Below are 15,693 nucleotides of genomic sequence, written 5' to 3' on the forward strand. Positions count from 1 at the left end.
AATGATTTTGACGGAATCATTTTATAGCAAAGACAAGTCTTATCTAAAAAAATATCATTTCCATTATATTTGGCACAAATTTAGTTTGATTTTTCAATCCTTTATAAACTGTCTCAGGATCCACTTAAAAATAATAATTTAAAAACTTTAATGGCGTTATATCGGATAAGGCACATAATTTGGCGTGGCAATAACTGAGTGGCGGGGTTTGGCATTATAAAGAGAAATTTAAAGAACCAAAAAACGGGGCAATAAGCGGGGTTGCATTATAAGATAGAGGGGTTTAAGTGTATTAGAATAACAAAAAAGACATTAGAAAGCATGCGTCCGGAATACAAAATCTCAGCTACTGCGGCAAATAAGTATTTTAATGGATGCCAATACTTATTGTCGTACGTGCCATCCAGATATTATCTTCTCTAGGATCTCAGGAAGGCCTTTGAGAAACAATTCTTAGGCGTCCGAGAGCTGCTTTCGCCATCTTAAGCCATGTGCTAGGTAGTAGGATTTGTTAGTAAATCACTAAAAACGCCTCGGTGGTGTGTAGCGGTTATCACGCTCGCCTAACACGCGAGAGGGTCTGGGTTCAACTCCCAGTCGAGGTAATTTGATTTTATTTTTTTCAAATTTATTTTTAATAGATACAAATTAGACTTATCTTTTGTCATTTAAAATATTTTTAAACCACCTTTTTACAATTTAAATAAATTTTAGCATTTAAAACCATTGAAGAAATTAAAATAGTAAATTTCCCCGGAAATTAATTTTCTCTATTCACTACAGGACCAACCTTGTGATAGAAATTACAATTTATTTATTTTACTAGTTAGGAAGACAGGAAAAACTAGCCATTATTGACGACGGGAAATTTTAAAAAGAATCAGGCACCGGAGTGTCTCTACTGAGCAGCATATTTCCCTGATGGACACTTTAGATATCCGACGTCCACTACAAAAACAACCGCGCCTTCTCCAGGATTCATATGAGTTATCTAATTTTTCTTTGAGATCGAGACCGTAGGCCAACTTAATGGCGTAACGCCTCTTTTTCTCAAGTTTGTTGATTAGACAAACCCTCTCACCTGTATCATACCAGCCCTCAAACCCGTAGGTGAAAATCGGTTGTACACATGTCCTGTATATGTAGATGTGTATGTTCTGGACTCAGATGAAATTGATCAAGCTTCGTAGGATTTTAACGGCTCTCTTTCTTTGGGTATTAGAAAATGAAACGATGGCTTATATTTAGTTAGTCGTGCAGCAGAATGCTCTGGGGAGGAATAAAAGTCGACAAAAACCATCCATTTCTACGCAAAAACAAACTTTAAAGAGCTACAACTAGAGAATAATTTTGATCTTCCTTGAGGATTAATAACTGAATACAAGTGCATATTCTTTCTGTTTTAGATGGTCCTAAGAGAAGAAGACTAGCCAGAAAATCGACAGATAAATCTTAAAAATGTATTAGTTATTCAAAACAATAATCTAAAATAATTCTTGTGAGTTTTTCTTAATAAGACAAGTGATGTCATCCGTCTATATTATTAAAAGAGTAATATGATTGTTCATACACATATAGCAAAGTCCATGGCATTCGTGTGATGGGATGGACTGGTCACCAAATACCACATGCGGTACTTAAGACAGTTGGGTGTAGATAAGTCTCTACAGGCTTATATACAGTCAATGTTCTTAAGAGGACTCTGGAGAATGTCTCGTTTGGTGCTTCCCGATCCAGCCTTTCTTGACCAGAGAAAAGGAGGAAGAAGGGGAGGAGGTGCGTGGAGTGCCATCCTCTGCTCACTTTGAAGGCTCTGGATTTTGAAAAATTACTTAGTTAATTAGTTTCCTTTTATTAATAAAGTTCTCAAACACTTGTATTCTATTAATAAATATAAGAACCCTCTAAACATAGAAAATAGGCGAAATATCAAATTTAGAAGTACAGAATCTAGTAAACAAATTCATTAAATGATTAGTAGATTATTTAGAGATATTATATTAAACATCTTTGGGATATTAGCAAATATTCCAAGACTCTAGATATCATTGAATTAAAATCGATAACTGTTAGAATGCAAATCAGAACTGCTCCAATGATTAAATAAATTTTATATTTCGTTAATAAAGCGTCAAATCGTGCCACGCATCCCTAAAAATATATTCATTATTAAATTACAGTGCTATATGTAATCGCGTTTTTTGAATAACAACTTTGAGGTGGGACAATCAACGGCAAATAATCGGCTGTGGAGTCTGCACCACAACATTTAAACGTGTTTTGAATAAAATCAAGATTTTTCGTATTAGAATTGAAATTTTTAATTTCTCGCAGCAGTTCTTTCCGTATCAAGTTTATTATCTACAGTTAAGACTATAGTCTTTAACTTGTGGTTTTTTCACACAATAAATAATTGTTGCGGCCAAGACAAGCGAAAATATGCACAATAGACAAATCGAGAACTAGTTGTTATATTTATTTTCAATTTTTTACAAAAATACTGCAGCATCGATTATTTTTAAAAGAATAACAAATTCCAGACAACATTCCTATAAATCCAAATATTCCTGCAAAGAGAATTATAATTCCAGGTGTTTGTAAATAACTATTATTTAGCATGTTTCTCTGAATAGTATCTTTTAATATCACTACTCCCGCATAGCTGCCCAGTCCTCCAATGACCTGTTTTTATAATTATTAGAAATCTACCCCCAATAGGACTATATTTATTATGATCAGAAATTTAGTACAAAACGCCATAACTTCTGTAATTTGAACGCTATTTTTATTTTTTAATCATTTAAATCATTGATGCGTATTTTGACCACATTTTAATAACCTGAAATATATATCCTGAATTAAGTCTTTTATTTATTTACTGAGTACAGTAAAACCTCTCAAACTCTCTGATTTCAATATCCGCAGCTTCTCAAACCCGATTGTTTTAATCAAAAATTTAAACTTTCTTATGGATAATTCTCAAATCTGTTTGTTTTTCGAATCCGCTTTTCAAGTACAGTCTAACCTTATTTGGAATAGTTTTCGGTATGGAACACTTTGTACGATCTCTGCCTAGAATTAATAATTTCTTTTAAATTTGAAACTCGTTTTGGAGAAAAATTTTTTATTATTTTTTATTTCTAGTCATTAAACAAATTAATTAATTAGGAATAAAAAAACTCGACGCTTAATCACTATGAGTCATATTACGAGAAAAAAAGTTGAAAGTGCTCGACAACTAAAAAGTCATTCACACAGAATACTTTTTTGTAAATATGAAATCAGCATTGGTATAATTGATGTAATAAAAACGAAATATTAATTTTTTGACAGAACCTCGGTTTTTGGAACTCTTAGTGTTCCAATTTAAGGTCGTACTATATTATGGAAAAGTATTTTATATAATTGTAAGTTAAATTATCATTACATTCTAAAATGTGTTTTTCTGTGATGTCTCGTTGTGTTAGTCTTTTTATAAACAAAAAATTTCTATACTACGCTATAATTCTGACAACCAATTTGCTTAGGCACTTCAAATTTCTAGGATTTTCTCTTTACGATTTAAAAAGAAACTTTCCTCGAGAACTATAAACGATCTCAAATCGAATTCGGATCCTTTGAATATGACCGATATCAAAAATTAAACATAACGAAAATTACAAAACTCAAATTCAGTGAACTTGATGAGCGATTAAACATGTATTGACTTAATGAAATCTAGTAAAGCAATTCAATCAGATTCGATGTTAATTGTAAAAGCTCTTAAATTTTGAAAAAATAATCCAGAATTAAGAAATGGTTTCAAGTTAAGAAATTTTTAGAAGACAGTGGATCTGTAAATCATGATAAAAAAACTTATTGCTAATTATAATGACACAATCAGTTTAAAAATTGATCAATATGGATTGGAAAATGTTTATAATGTAGATTAACCCGTTTTTTTACAAGGCGATTACTTGTAATATCCGGTTCTGGAAAAAAAGGCCCATAACGATGGGAAGATTTAAAACTCAAAGGTGTTGTTAAAAATTTTAACATTATGTTATCTACACCATTCCAATAAGCATGAAAAATTTCAACATTTGAAATTATGTTATCCACACCCATTCTAATAAAGCATAAATGAACCGTTAAATTTTTAATAAATGGCTCAGTGATTGTGAACTTGTAAAGAAAAAAAAAAAAAAAATTTAGTTGCAATAGATCGATGCTCATCTCATCAAATTACTTTTACGTTAAACTCTATTAAAATTTTCTTATTGCCTTCAAGAACTTCCTCGGTCTTGCAACGAATGGATCAAGGAATTATAAAATCCTTTAAAGCCAATTTGAAAATAAATGATATGATCAAAAAGATCGAGGCGGGGAAAATTGTTAGAATGAAAATAATGCAATTACGCTTAAAGCTGTTGCCACATTAACATTCTTTGGTTAGAATAAAGTAACTCCTGAGTCATCAAAACTTGCTTTCGTCATGCTCAATTGATAAAATGTGAGAAAATTATAATTAACAGTGAATCTAAGAACTACGAAAATAATTATGAAGAAATTAACATTGGGGATTTATTAGAATAAGAAATCAATTAATCTAATGTACATGTATGTAAAGAAGAACTGATGGCGATCCTGTTTCCCCTCACTATTGCTTGGGACACGTTCTGGAGCCCGAGGCATTCAGCTCTCAACGACGTTATAAGAAGAGGTCTCGATTCAATCGGATTCCCATCAGTGCTGGAACCACCTGGATTGGACCGAGGAGATGGAAAACGCCCAGACGGGATGACTATCTTTCCGTTTTTGGAAGGAAAGCCTCTCGTATGGGATTCAACATGTTCCGACTCCTTGTCCAAGACAAACATGTTGGAAAATGCCTTCAATGCCGGCACAGCTGCGGATAAAGCAGAGGACATCAAGAAGAAGAAATATAATGTCACAGTCGGATAAATGGACACGCGAATAAATGGACACTTTCAAAATTTCCACATCCAAAAAATGATGATTGTTTTGCATATTCAGATTTAAAAAAATTTACTCTTTATTTCCTAGAATCACCTTTCTAGAAACGCCTATCATAAATTGATTTGTATAGATTTTTTGTTAAAAAAATTTGGCAAGTGGAAATTTCAGAAATACAATCTCCTTGCAAATTAATTGTCGATTCTCTATGAAACAGAAATAAATATTGTTATCGCAGTCTTTATTTCAGATATCTGGACCATCATTGAGATATCCCCTCTGGTATTTACACTGTTTATAAGCTACTAGGTAGAATTGTGTTTTAATTAAAATTATCTTAATTTTTAGTTACCCAATTATTAATAGAAAACATAATAAATTGTGGCACGTGTGAGCACTCTTTTGACATACCTTGTTGTCCTGTTGCATTATTTGGTCAATCTTTATTTTTTTATTTAATTGGATTAGAAGGAATATTTTGCGATGTAGTTTCTTTTAATTAATAAATTATCTGAAATTTCATCATTTTGTAATATTTGCGAGTTTATTCTTTCAATCTGTTTATATTGCTTATTTGAAATCTTCTCATTTATCTTTATTCATCGAATTTCACCTTATTTTTTGATAGAAAGTTCTATTCTTTATATTCTTATGGCAAACTTTTATTTATTTGTTCCCGGATTTGGCGATCTTTTATTTTAGCGCCCTAAAATCTAAAATGATCAATTTCTACCAAATTTTAATCATTATTGGAATGATACTTTTTGGATTACTCAACAAAATTTCGGAATGATACTTTTTTATTATATAAATTTTTTCCCTTCAGAACTTGCAAAATTCGGGGGTGATCGAGAGGACTAATATTTGTTATAAACGAGAGGATAGTATTAGCTCTCGGGACCATAGTTTTGACACGATTCTTAACGATCGCAAATTCTTCAGTTGTCAAATGGGGGTGAAAACGCATCCTTTTCCTCAGTCGCATCAAAATCTCGTCGTAAATTGATTTTGGCCTGGCGTGTCTCTTCAGCCCGGTCCATGGACCTCTTGAAGATCTTCAGTGCGTAGACTCCCTTGTTCATTACGTTTTTGGCTTCGTTACTGTGTGTCGGCGTGTACACACGTTGCGCAACCTCATTTATTCGGGCTTTGGAAGCAGTTGGCGACTTGGATAGGAGGTTAAATCTCTTGATCTTTCCAAGTGCCGGGTTTTCGATACTCAGAGAATATGTGAGGCTTGAGCTGTTAGGCTCAGTTGTCGTCTGATGGGATTGGGTCTCACTGTGTTTTTGAAGCACAGTAGGGTTCGGAAGTTCGGTGGGATATTTAGCTTTGATGGGTTCGCAAAAGGGCTGGGGCTTTACCGCTGTTCGTCTAATGTGTTTTCTTCTTGGTTTTCTTTGATTTTTTTGATTTTTTCAATAATTTCTTTGCTGAGCTTCACAATACGCATAGTTCCACGCTTTTTTTATAAATTAAAAAGTAGAATATTTCTCTAAAATATTTAACTAATTGTTAATATTGATGTATAAAATAACTATTTATATATTTTTTAAATATTTTTAAGCCAGGTGTTTATTTATTCGCTTGTCCATTTATCCGACTGTGACATATAATGGGCTCACCGATCGTTACGTTTTCCGGCCGGTTGCTGTCGAAACCCTGGGATCGATTGGGAAGGAGTCGTTGTGCTTCCTCAAGTGTATTGGACGTCTCAAGACCTTGAGAACACACAATCCTCTGGAGACGAGATGGCTCCTCCAGAACGTGTCCCAAGCAATAGTGGGGGGAAACATTATGAAGAAATAATTAAGAAATTTCACAAAATCTATGCTTCTCAGGAAAATGAAAATATAGGTGATCGCTAAAATATTATGAAAATGTTAGGAAAGTCAGATAAAAAACATAAATTTTTTTATTTTTATAAATATTTTATGTTTTCAGTCATTTTTGTATAAAAAATATTTAATCTATATTGTGAGTTCATGTTTCAACTATAAAATATTATTCAAATTGCCTTTCGCATCCGCAGATTTTTTGATCAAAATCGGCGGATTTGAAAGGTTTTATTGTATTTAGTCTTATTTAATTTGTGACGACAATTAAAGATCCTTTTTTATTTGTTCTCTCAGTGCAGGCTGTACCCCTGTCAAAAATAAACAATATTGGACATTGAGTATTTTGTATAAAAATTAATTACTTTTTTAACTTAAGTTTGGTTAGTATTTTTGTTGTTAGAGTATTTTAAGAGAATCCAAATTGAATTGTTTATAATCTAGATTCTTAATGTCAAAATTCTTTAACAAATAACGAAAACGGAAACTGAATAACTATTAATTATAATCCATTAATATATACGAATCTAGATTCCTAACGAAAATAAAAATTGTCTGTCGTTATGACCTGGGACAAAATTGTGTCAAAATTCTTAATGAACCATCTGAAGGTGCTCGAAAGGGTGAAGGCATATATTCAGATACTGGTGTTGCGAAAAATCTTAGAGAGTTTGCAAGCCGAGACGAAGCACGGATTATCGATGCCTGTTGAGTGCGTACCCCCTGAATTTAGACTGCGCGTCGACATGTATCTGCCCATCCGTGCTGTAAACGTAGGTCTTAAGAGGACGACGTTGATGTAAAAAATTGACCTTGGCCGACTGAACCACTAATGGTTCCCAAAAAAATTTTAGTGGACCCAGGAATTTTGAAAAAATAAAAATATATATAAGTTAAAACTAATTGTATAATTAATTATAATACAATAGACATTAAAATTAGTCTGATTTGATTAGCGTGGTTTATTATTCTACTTATTATTAACAAGAATTGTCGTTTTTGGTCGGATTGTTACGTTGAATTTGGATTCACCAAATTTATTGCCTCAAATAATGAAATAAATAGAAAATACAAAATTTTCCATAAAATTATGGGAAACAATCCACTGAACCCCTCTAACATAGGAGTCAAAAAGAGTCTGAACACTCAGAAAATTGTTGCTCACATAAATTTTTTAAAGTCATAAGAACGAAATTTGATTCGCAGCCAAAGCTTGGATTCATATAATAAATCTCAAGATAAACCGAGGTTAGAAGCATCATATGTTGTAATTTTAACCTAAAACAAATAGATCTCTAATTTTTATTCTGTTTGGAGATGGATACACTTGTGGAGTGGAAATCCTCAATATTTTTGACACTTCTATGAAGACAAATAATTAATTATGCTTGCGGGTTGTTAACCCATGGAAACAATTCCCCCGACTGAAGCAGGCCTGTCACTACTGCAAGACCGAAATTTGTTTTTCAATAACGGAGAGATTAAATGCAGCCACTGCAACTTGGCAAGTCAAATCGACAGTGAGAAAACTTGATTATCAAAGACCGATCCCTAAACTGGAGTCTCTGCTCCGCGTATGGGCATATGGAATGTCTAATTAATAGACTTTTAAAGTCTTTTTGGCTTTATTCCTGCTCGGATTATTTTGGCTGGCAATTCTGATGTCACTTTTGTTAAATTAATTGTGTGACATTCACTTTTAGGGGATAGAACTCTACATACTTAAAAAGGAAATAGAAAAATAAGATCAATTAAACAAACAAAGTGTACACGACTGTATCCCCTTTATTTGAATTATATTTCAAAACTTGTCCTAGGACTGAATGTCAAATCGGGATATGCCAAAAGAGTTCATAAAACAAACTCTTAAAATGAAAAGAAAAATTTAAAAATAATCTAAGGATAATTTAGCGGACATCTGTGCTTGTAAAGTCCGACCATTGCATGGTCCAAACCAAGGTCTTCTGATTGTAGCAAAGCAACCCGGATTGTTTTGGTAAGAAAGATATTGAAGATCCTTTTGGTTTATCGTGTTTACGCAAGAGACACCAAAAAAATATTGGAAACAAGTTAAATTTAAATTTTGTTTACTCCTCTTCTACAATGCCTAAAACAGGTTTCTATCACTAAGCGAATTTCTTCTATTGTTAATCTTCATTGGATGGAAAATTATTCCGCAAATTATGTATTTTCCATTTTGCTCTGCCAGAAAGTTAATTTTTTTGTTCATTTCGTAATTATAAATAATATAAAAGCAAAAAATTTATAAACTATCTGAGATATCAAATTATACAATCCAATTTGCTGAAGGAGAGACGGGATTGTATTAAAAGAAAAGGCTCATCATCATTTAGACCAGGGGTCGGCAAAAGCAGGCTCGCGAGCCTTTGAAGGCTCTTTAACTCTTACGGTAGGCTCTTTCAATTTTTAACTATTTTTTTGTGTTGTTAATAACAAAAAATCTTTGCACGTTTAACATTAATTTTTTGTGGTACATCGATATATGCCTAGCACGGGGGTGTCAAAGATACGGCCCCCGGGCCAGAGCTGGCCCGCGGACGATCTCAAATGGCCCGCGGTAAAAGTTTAAAAGTGTATTTAAAATCTAAAATTATTATTTAACACCAAATAAAAATACAAGAATCTAGATTCTAGAATATAAATAAAAATAAAAAAATTATTGCTCATGAATACAATAATTTGATGGGAAAAATTAGAAAAGAGAAGTACGATGCACTACTTGCATGTTTCGATAATGCGCGACATTTTCAATCAAACTGGACTGAAACTTTTGCATTCACGTCTAATTCAGAACAACTACCGAAATGTCTCATTTGCCAGGAAACTTTGAATCAAAATAAAAAGTCAAATTTAGAGAGACACTTTAACACAAAACACTCAAATTTCGCCAAAAAATATCCAATTGGTGATTCCCAAAAGAAAGCTGTAGAAGAACTTACAAAGAATATTCAATTCGAGAATTCTGCTTTTAAATGTTGGTCTGACAATGCCAGGACTGCAAATATTGCCAGTTTTTTGATAAGCCAAGAGATCGCAAAAAGGGGAAAACCATTTACCGATGTGGAATTTATAAAGGCATGTTTCATTAAAACCTCTGAAGAACTTTTTCACGATTTTTCAAATAAGGCAGAAATCGTGAATAAGATAATGAATATACCTTTATTCGCGAAAATAGTAGCCGACAGGACTTTTAAGATGTCTTCGAATGTATCTGTTCAACAAGTTTCTGACATGAAATTGTCTAATTCAATTTCAATAGCAATAGATGAATCATGTGATATAAATGACATTGCACAAGTATCATTGTTCATGTCATACTTAGGTGTCTCTGTTTGTTCGTTATGTGTCTCGAGGTTTCCTGAGGCAAGAACTTTTGGCATTATTGCCTCTAAAGGGTCAAACCCGTGGTGAAGATCTTGTTGGCGCAGTCGTAGAATATTTTGAAACGAATTATATTCCTCTTAATAAAATCGTTTCAATTTCAACTGACGGTGCTGAAAGCATGCTGGGATCGAGAAAGGGATTTATAACTTTAATTAAAATAAGAATTGATCATGAAGTGATTACTCTACATTGTATTATCCACCAAGAAGCACTATCTGCGCAAACGTTTAAGGATTTTAGAAAAGAAAAAGCAACACTATCGTTCGTTATAAACCCTCTACGTGCTAAAGTCAGCAATTTAAATTTATTGCCATTTGAAATCAACGCAGCTGAGTTCGAAATGCAGCTATTGGACTTGACATGTAAGGAATTATGGGCATCAAAATTTATTCGCCTTTCAGAATTACTTGAAACCTTGGAACAGAAACATTGTCTGGTAAAATTAAAAATGATATTAATGTTATACAAAAGAAACTTGAAGATGTGATTCTCGAAACTTGGAATTCTCTTCCAGATTCTTATTATGAATTAAAAAAATTTGCATACGGAATTTTGACAATATTCGGGTCCACTTATATGTGTGAACAAAGTTTTCTCATATGAATTATATAAAATTGAAATATAGGAACAAAATTACAGATTCGAATTTGGAATCTAACCTCAGATTAAAATTAACGACTTGCGACCCAGACATTAACCAACTCTCCAAAGAAATGAGGAATCACATTTCTCATTAATGCGTCTAATTAATTTAATTTTTTAAAATGAATTTTTAATTATTTTTTAAATTAATGTTTATTTAATTTTATGAATTTCTCAAATCAATCTCTTCTCTGAATTTATTAACTGACATTATTAATAATGAAAATATTGAATTTAAATTTTTGACAAGTGGTAAAAGGTGGCTCTTCAATTTTTCGAAATTTCCAAAAATGTTCAAAATTGGCTCTTCTCCAAAAGTATTTGCCGACCCCTGATTTAGACTAATAGAATCCTTGAAGGATCGATGTATCCAATATGCACCAGGATTGACGACTGACGCCGTTATCAGTGTTATCGCTGCGGAATCGGATGTCTTAATCGGCCACACAACAAAAAATGGGGAGGGGTAACAAGATGAAGCAGAAGAGACACATGACTTTATTTTGATTAGTTAGTTCCTTGGTAACGTGTTCTCTTTCTGTCTTGTTCTTTTTATAAAAAAAGTGTGCCCGGCCTGGGCGACATGTCAATATTCGCGGAAGGGATATTTACGATTTTTACGCAACTCCTTGCCGGATCAACTATTTTTTTAAGACAAGTGAAATTCTTTTGCATGTATTCGTTGTGGAAGAAGATGAACAGAGAGGATATTTGTTGTAAATGTTCACCTTGAAAATGGACATCTTTATCTTTATAGGTTTCTTCTCTTTTAAAGAATTTAGTCTATGAATCTCGCAGAGATGAAGTTATGATTGTGCTCAGGTCTTGTCCACAATGTCTTGCTAGACGACTTAGGAAACTCGATCGAGTATAACACCAATAGAGCATATACAGTGAGAGAAAGATAGTAAGTATGTATTCTAATATCAGATATCTTTTTGATTGAGTTAATGCACGCCAATATTCAAATTCCAATGGCAACCAAATATGCACTTCTCCTACGAATTCATTGATGTTCGATTTTGTACTACATTAAAGAATCTGCCGAATATCGATGTGGGACCTGAACGGGAGCAAACAAACCAGCCCAAGTCCAATATTTGTCGACAAATAAACCAATTATTGGGTTGTGACACCCGAATGAATTTTGACAGTAGTGTCAGAAAGTATGACACCATCTAAAATCCTAGTCTCGTCATTACCCGACTATCGTCTTCCGTGATGATACAGTATAAAGTATATCCCGAGTATAAAGTAACAATCCAGGTTGTGTGACATTCAATTAATAAGTTTTAAATTAACGACTTTAAATTTATTTATTAAACTGAAAGCGTTTTTTATTTTTTAAACAAGCGTTCGACTTTATCTTTTTATATTTGCATCACCAATACATTATGAATAAAAAATCAAACTTTTACCGGTCCTCCAGTACGAGAATCTTTGTTAGTGGCGTTTCTGATAGTTGTCCGGGAGTGGTCTATTTGCTTACAATCACGGAATACCTCAAGCGCAAATATACATTCCATGAAACTGGAAATCTTTTTTTGAACATGCTGAGAGAATTGCAGAAGAACTTTATGATTGAGCAAATAAAGAATAAACAATTGCATGCAACTCTCTCAGATTTTTTAAATGATCTAAGCGTCGATGTTGCTAATTTTCCAGTTGATTATTGCATAGAAAAAACTTACCGAAAACAGTGAAGGCTCTCTGTTTCATACAGAAAAGTATTCTATTTTTTATAATGCTAGAATAATGTGCAGTCACCGTAACTCAGCCAAGAAGACGGTTGATCACTTGGCGACAAGGTGTGATTGAATGCTAGTGACTATTTACAAAGACACAACTATGTTGTGCAGGTAGTATAGAATTACGAAATCGAAGGTTGAAAATCTATTCTTTTTAGTCGAAGAGTGCGAATTACTCTGTGAAGATTCGTATCGATGCAACAATAAATACAAATACGAAAGTCCAGAGTAACGAGGCGAACATGAGAAGCACAATCTGCTTATAGAGATTGTGATGATCTCCCAAAAAGACCTGATCGATCAAAAAGTGCAGATTGTAGGAATTTTTGAGTAACCAGCCCATCCCATGTTAATACAATAGGTACATGAACCACATGTCTGACTCTGCAGTTCCTTGCGTAATTCGCAGAATTACTGTGGCAATGTTGTAATTAGAATATGGTTTATTTTTTTATTAATTATTGTTTAATTATCCTAATTTTTAATGGTAAACCTAATAAATTATTCCACGTGTGAGCACGCAGTTGATTCACCTTGTGGTGATGTTTATATAATTAACCCTTTTCTTAATTTTTTATATAATTGGATTTAGTGGGAATATTTCGAGATGCAGTTTCTTTTAATGATTAAATTATTTGAAATTTCATCATTTTGTGATATTTTTCGAATTTATTCCTATAATTTGTTTCTTTTACTCATTTTGAAATTTCTGTAACGCTAATATCTTTTGAAATATTTATTTATTCAATTTTTAATCATTTTTGGTACTTTTTCATATACTTATCTTTTTCCCACGACCAGTTAAGTTTTTTATATACAGTATAAAATCCATTTGGGGCATCAATTTTGTAAAATTGCCTGAAATTTTTTTCATTTTTATAAACATAACATTTTTTAAGTACTACAAATTTTCATTCTATTGACGAGTTTTTCGTAATCATTTGTAACGGTGAGTCATGTAATATGTGACATGAGCCAAAAGATATTTATCCGATGCGCGTTACACTGACCTTCAATTAATGTTAATCTGTCAATTTTTTTTGCTATTTGATAATAACTACAAGTTAATTAATTAAAAGCTTCATGGCGGGAAGCCGACGCGACCGAGAAAGAATTGGAGCGCACTATCGCAAGGGATATCCGCTCGAAAAACCATCTCGATTCGCGGGCGTCGCCTGTGATAGCAGACATTTTTTTTTATTTTTCAAATTGAAAGAAAAAAGAGAGAATAAAATAGTTATTACAAGTCGCATCCCATAACAGAGACTTGCCGAACTCAAACGGGAAAGTCGAAAGACCGTAGGGTCTTTTTCCGTCTCCCCTCGCAAGCCCAACGGGTTCAAGGATTGATGGAATTCCAGCGGCCGTGAGCCCCCTCTGAATAACGTCGTTAAGTGCTGCATGGCGTGGTGCGCGCCCTGTCAATTTATCGATAAACTTCAAACAATCTTGTTATTGATTTATCGACTAGAGTCTAGTTGAGTCTATCAAATGGTTTTTCTTTTTTGCGATCTCGTGGCTTATCAAAAAATTGGTAATATTTGCAGTCCTGGCATTGTGATACCAATATTTAAAAGCGGAATCTCAATCTGATTATTCTTTGCAAGTTCTTCTACAGCTTTGTTTCGCAAATCACCAATTGGATATTTTTTTGCTTTTTTATTCTTTCAATCTTGAAATATGTACGTCAGTTACAGTGTTCCCTTTATCGTCTTCTAGAACATACAAATTTCCATTAACGGTTCTGACATAATAAAGTGTAGTATCTAGTCCATAGGTTTTCACGAGAAATTTCTCGCGGCGCAAATGCTAATAAAAAATAATCTCGCGGCACATAATCAAATATCAAAACATAATTCTAAAATTCAAAATTTATTATTTTTACATATTTTTTCTATGTCTGGCTCAATATTTGATAAGGCCAGTCGCATTTCTGAATCCAAATCCAGTAGATTTTCTCGCTTATTTGTTTTAATGTTTTGTAATGCAGAAAATCCCTTTTCACAAAAATAAGTTGTTGCAAATTGTAGAATTATCCGCATTGCTTTATCTGTTATGTTTGGAAATCTAGAACGAATTTTGATCCAAAATTCGCCAATATTTAATTCCGTATGTGATAATTTTAAGGTACGATCATTAAATAGTTCAATAAGCTCCATATTTTCGAACGGTGATAATTCATTACTATGACTAACCAAAAATGGATTCCGTATCTAAAACTAATTATTTAAAATAAATACCCAATCATATTTTCCAATGTCTATGTCTATTAATTATATTTTTCAATTGTACGAGGTTTCATTTTTTAATTCTTTAAAATAATCAATTGAATAATCTTTATATTCCGGGTGCTTAGATGAAAAATGTCTACGAAGTTTAGATGGAACCATTGATTCATTCGACAACACCTCCATGCAAATCAGGCACTGTGGTAAACTATTTCCAGTGCCACAACAGTCAAAACCCATAGATAAAAAAGATGATTTGTAATGACGAATACTCCGATACACAAACATAACAAATAGCAACGTGATTATAATTTATTATAATCGTCCCCTCTGTCCAATCCAACTGGTTCAAGCACGTTGGGGAAGCCAGCAGCGTTGAGAGCTCTTGAGATTACGTCGTTGATTGCTCCATGGCGAGGCGAGCGGCCTGCGCTCCGGCGGCAGGAAAGGGGGTGAAGGCCTTTCACGTCCACCGTACCTCCGCATCGACAGGGATGAGAGGCGCAGACATCGAGCCCCAGCCGAAGAGCGACCCCGATACGCAGTGTTTCGTTGTCCAATAGGGAACCCGTCGATGACGTTGGGTAAGCGTCGAGCCAGGATCCACTATGCGCGTGTGCTGCCGAAAGCAGGCACGCTAGCCGGTGTTGGTCTAGCTCTGGTTTCATCTTCGAAAACGAGTCGGCGGCCCATATTTCATCCCATTCCCGTTGCACAGACATGTCGAACGGGAGAGGTAGGTTAGCGTCAGTCCAGAATTCCAGAAGGTCGGCAGTCGGCAACTCCAGAGAGAGTTCGTTGAAGGGGAGTAGAACCTCTCGGACAAGTTGCCGGCTTCTGGAAATTGAAGAGAAGTGTGCATGTGGAGCCAGATCTTTT

At 33.7% G+C, this 15,693-nt stretch overlaps 1 protein-coding gene and 1 non-coding gene across 2 annotated transcripts; both read left to right on the forward strand.

Annotated features, from left to right (window-relative positions):
• The first annotated feature begins 530 nt into the window (after positions 1-530).
• Positions 531-605, forward strand: Trnav-aac. The gene has a single exon. It is a non-coding gene; the product is annotated as a tRNA-Val (tRNA).
• Positions 606-4,779: 4,174 nt separating this feature from the next.
• On the forward strand, positions 4,780-11,712 carry LOC115232163. Its single transcript, XM_029802006.1, has 4 exons — positions 4,780-4,935; positions 5,783-5,953; positions 10,135-10,632; positions 11,596-11,712. The coding sequence occupies exons 1-4, from the start codon at positions 4,780-4,782 to the stop codon at positions 11,710-11,712; spliced, it is 942 nt and encodes a 313-aa protein (XP_029657866.1).
• Positions 11,713-15,693: the final 3,981 nt, after the last annotated feature.

The sequence above is a fragment of the Octopus sinensis genome, unplaced genomic scaffold, assembly GCF_006345805.1.
Source record: "Octopus sinensis unplaced genomic scaffold, ASM634580v1 Contig19663, whole genome shotgun sequence".
In the NCBI taxonomy this organism is placed as follows: domain Eukaryota; kingdom Metazoa; phylum Mollusca; class Cephalopoda; order Octopoda; family Octopodidae; genus Octopus; species Octopus sinensis.

Coding starts and splice junctions, on each gene's coding strand:
- LOC115232163 (XM_029802006.1), top strand. CDS start 4,780: ATGACTATCTTTCCGTTTTTGGAAGGAAAGCCTCTCGTATGGGATTCA. Junction 5,954..10,134: donor AGTCGCATCAAAATCTCGTC/GTAAATTGATTT, acceptor TGTCATACTTAG/GTGTCTCTGTTTGTTCGTTA. Junction 10,633..11,595: donor TGGAACAGAAACATTGTCTG/GTAAAATTAAAA, acceptor TTATCTTTATAG/GTTTCTTCTCTTTTAAAGAA.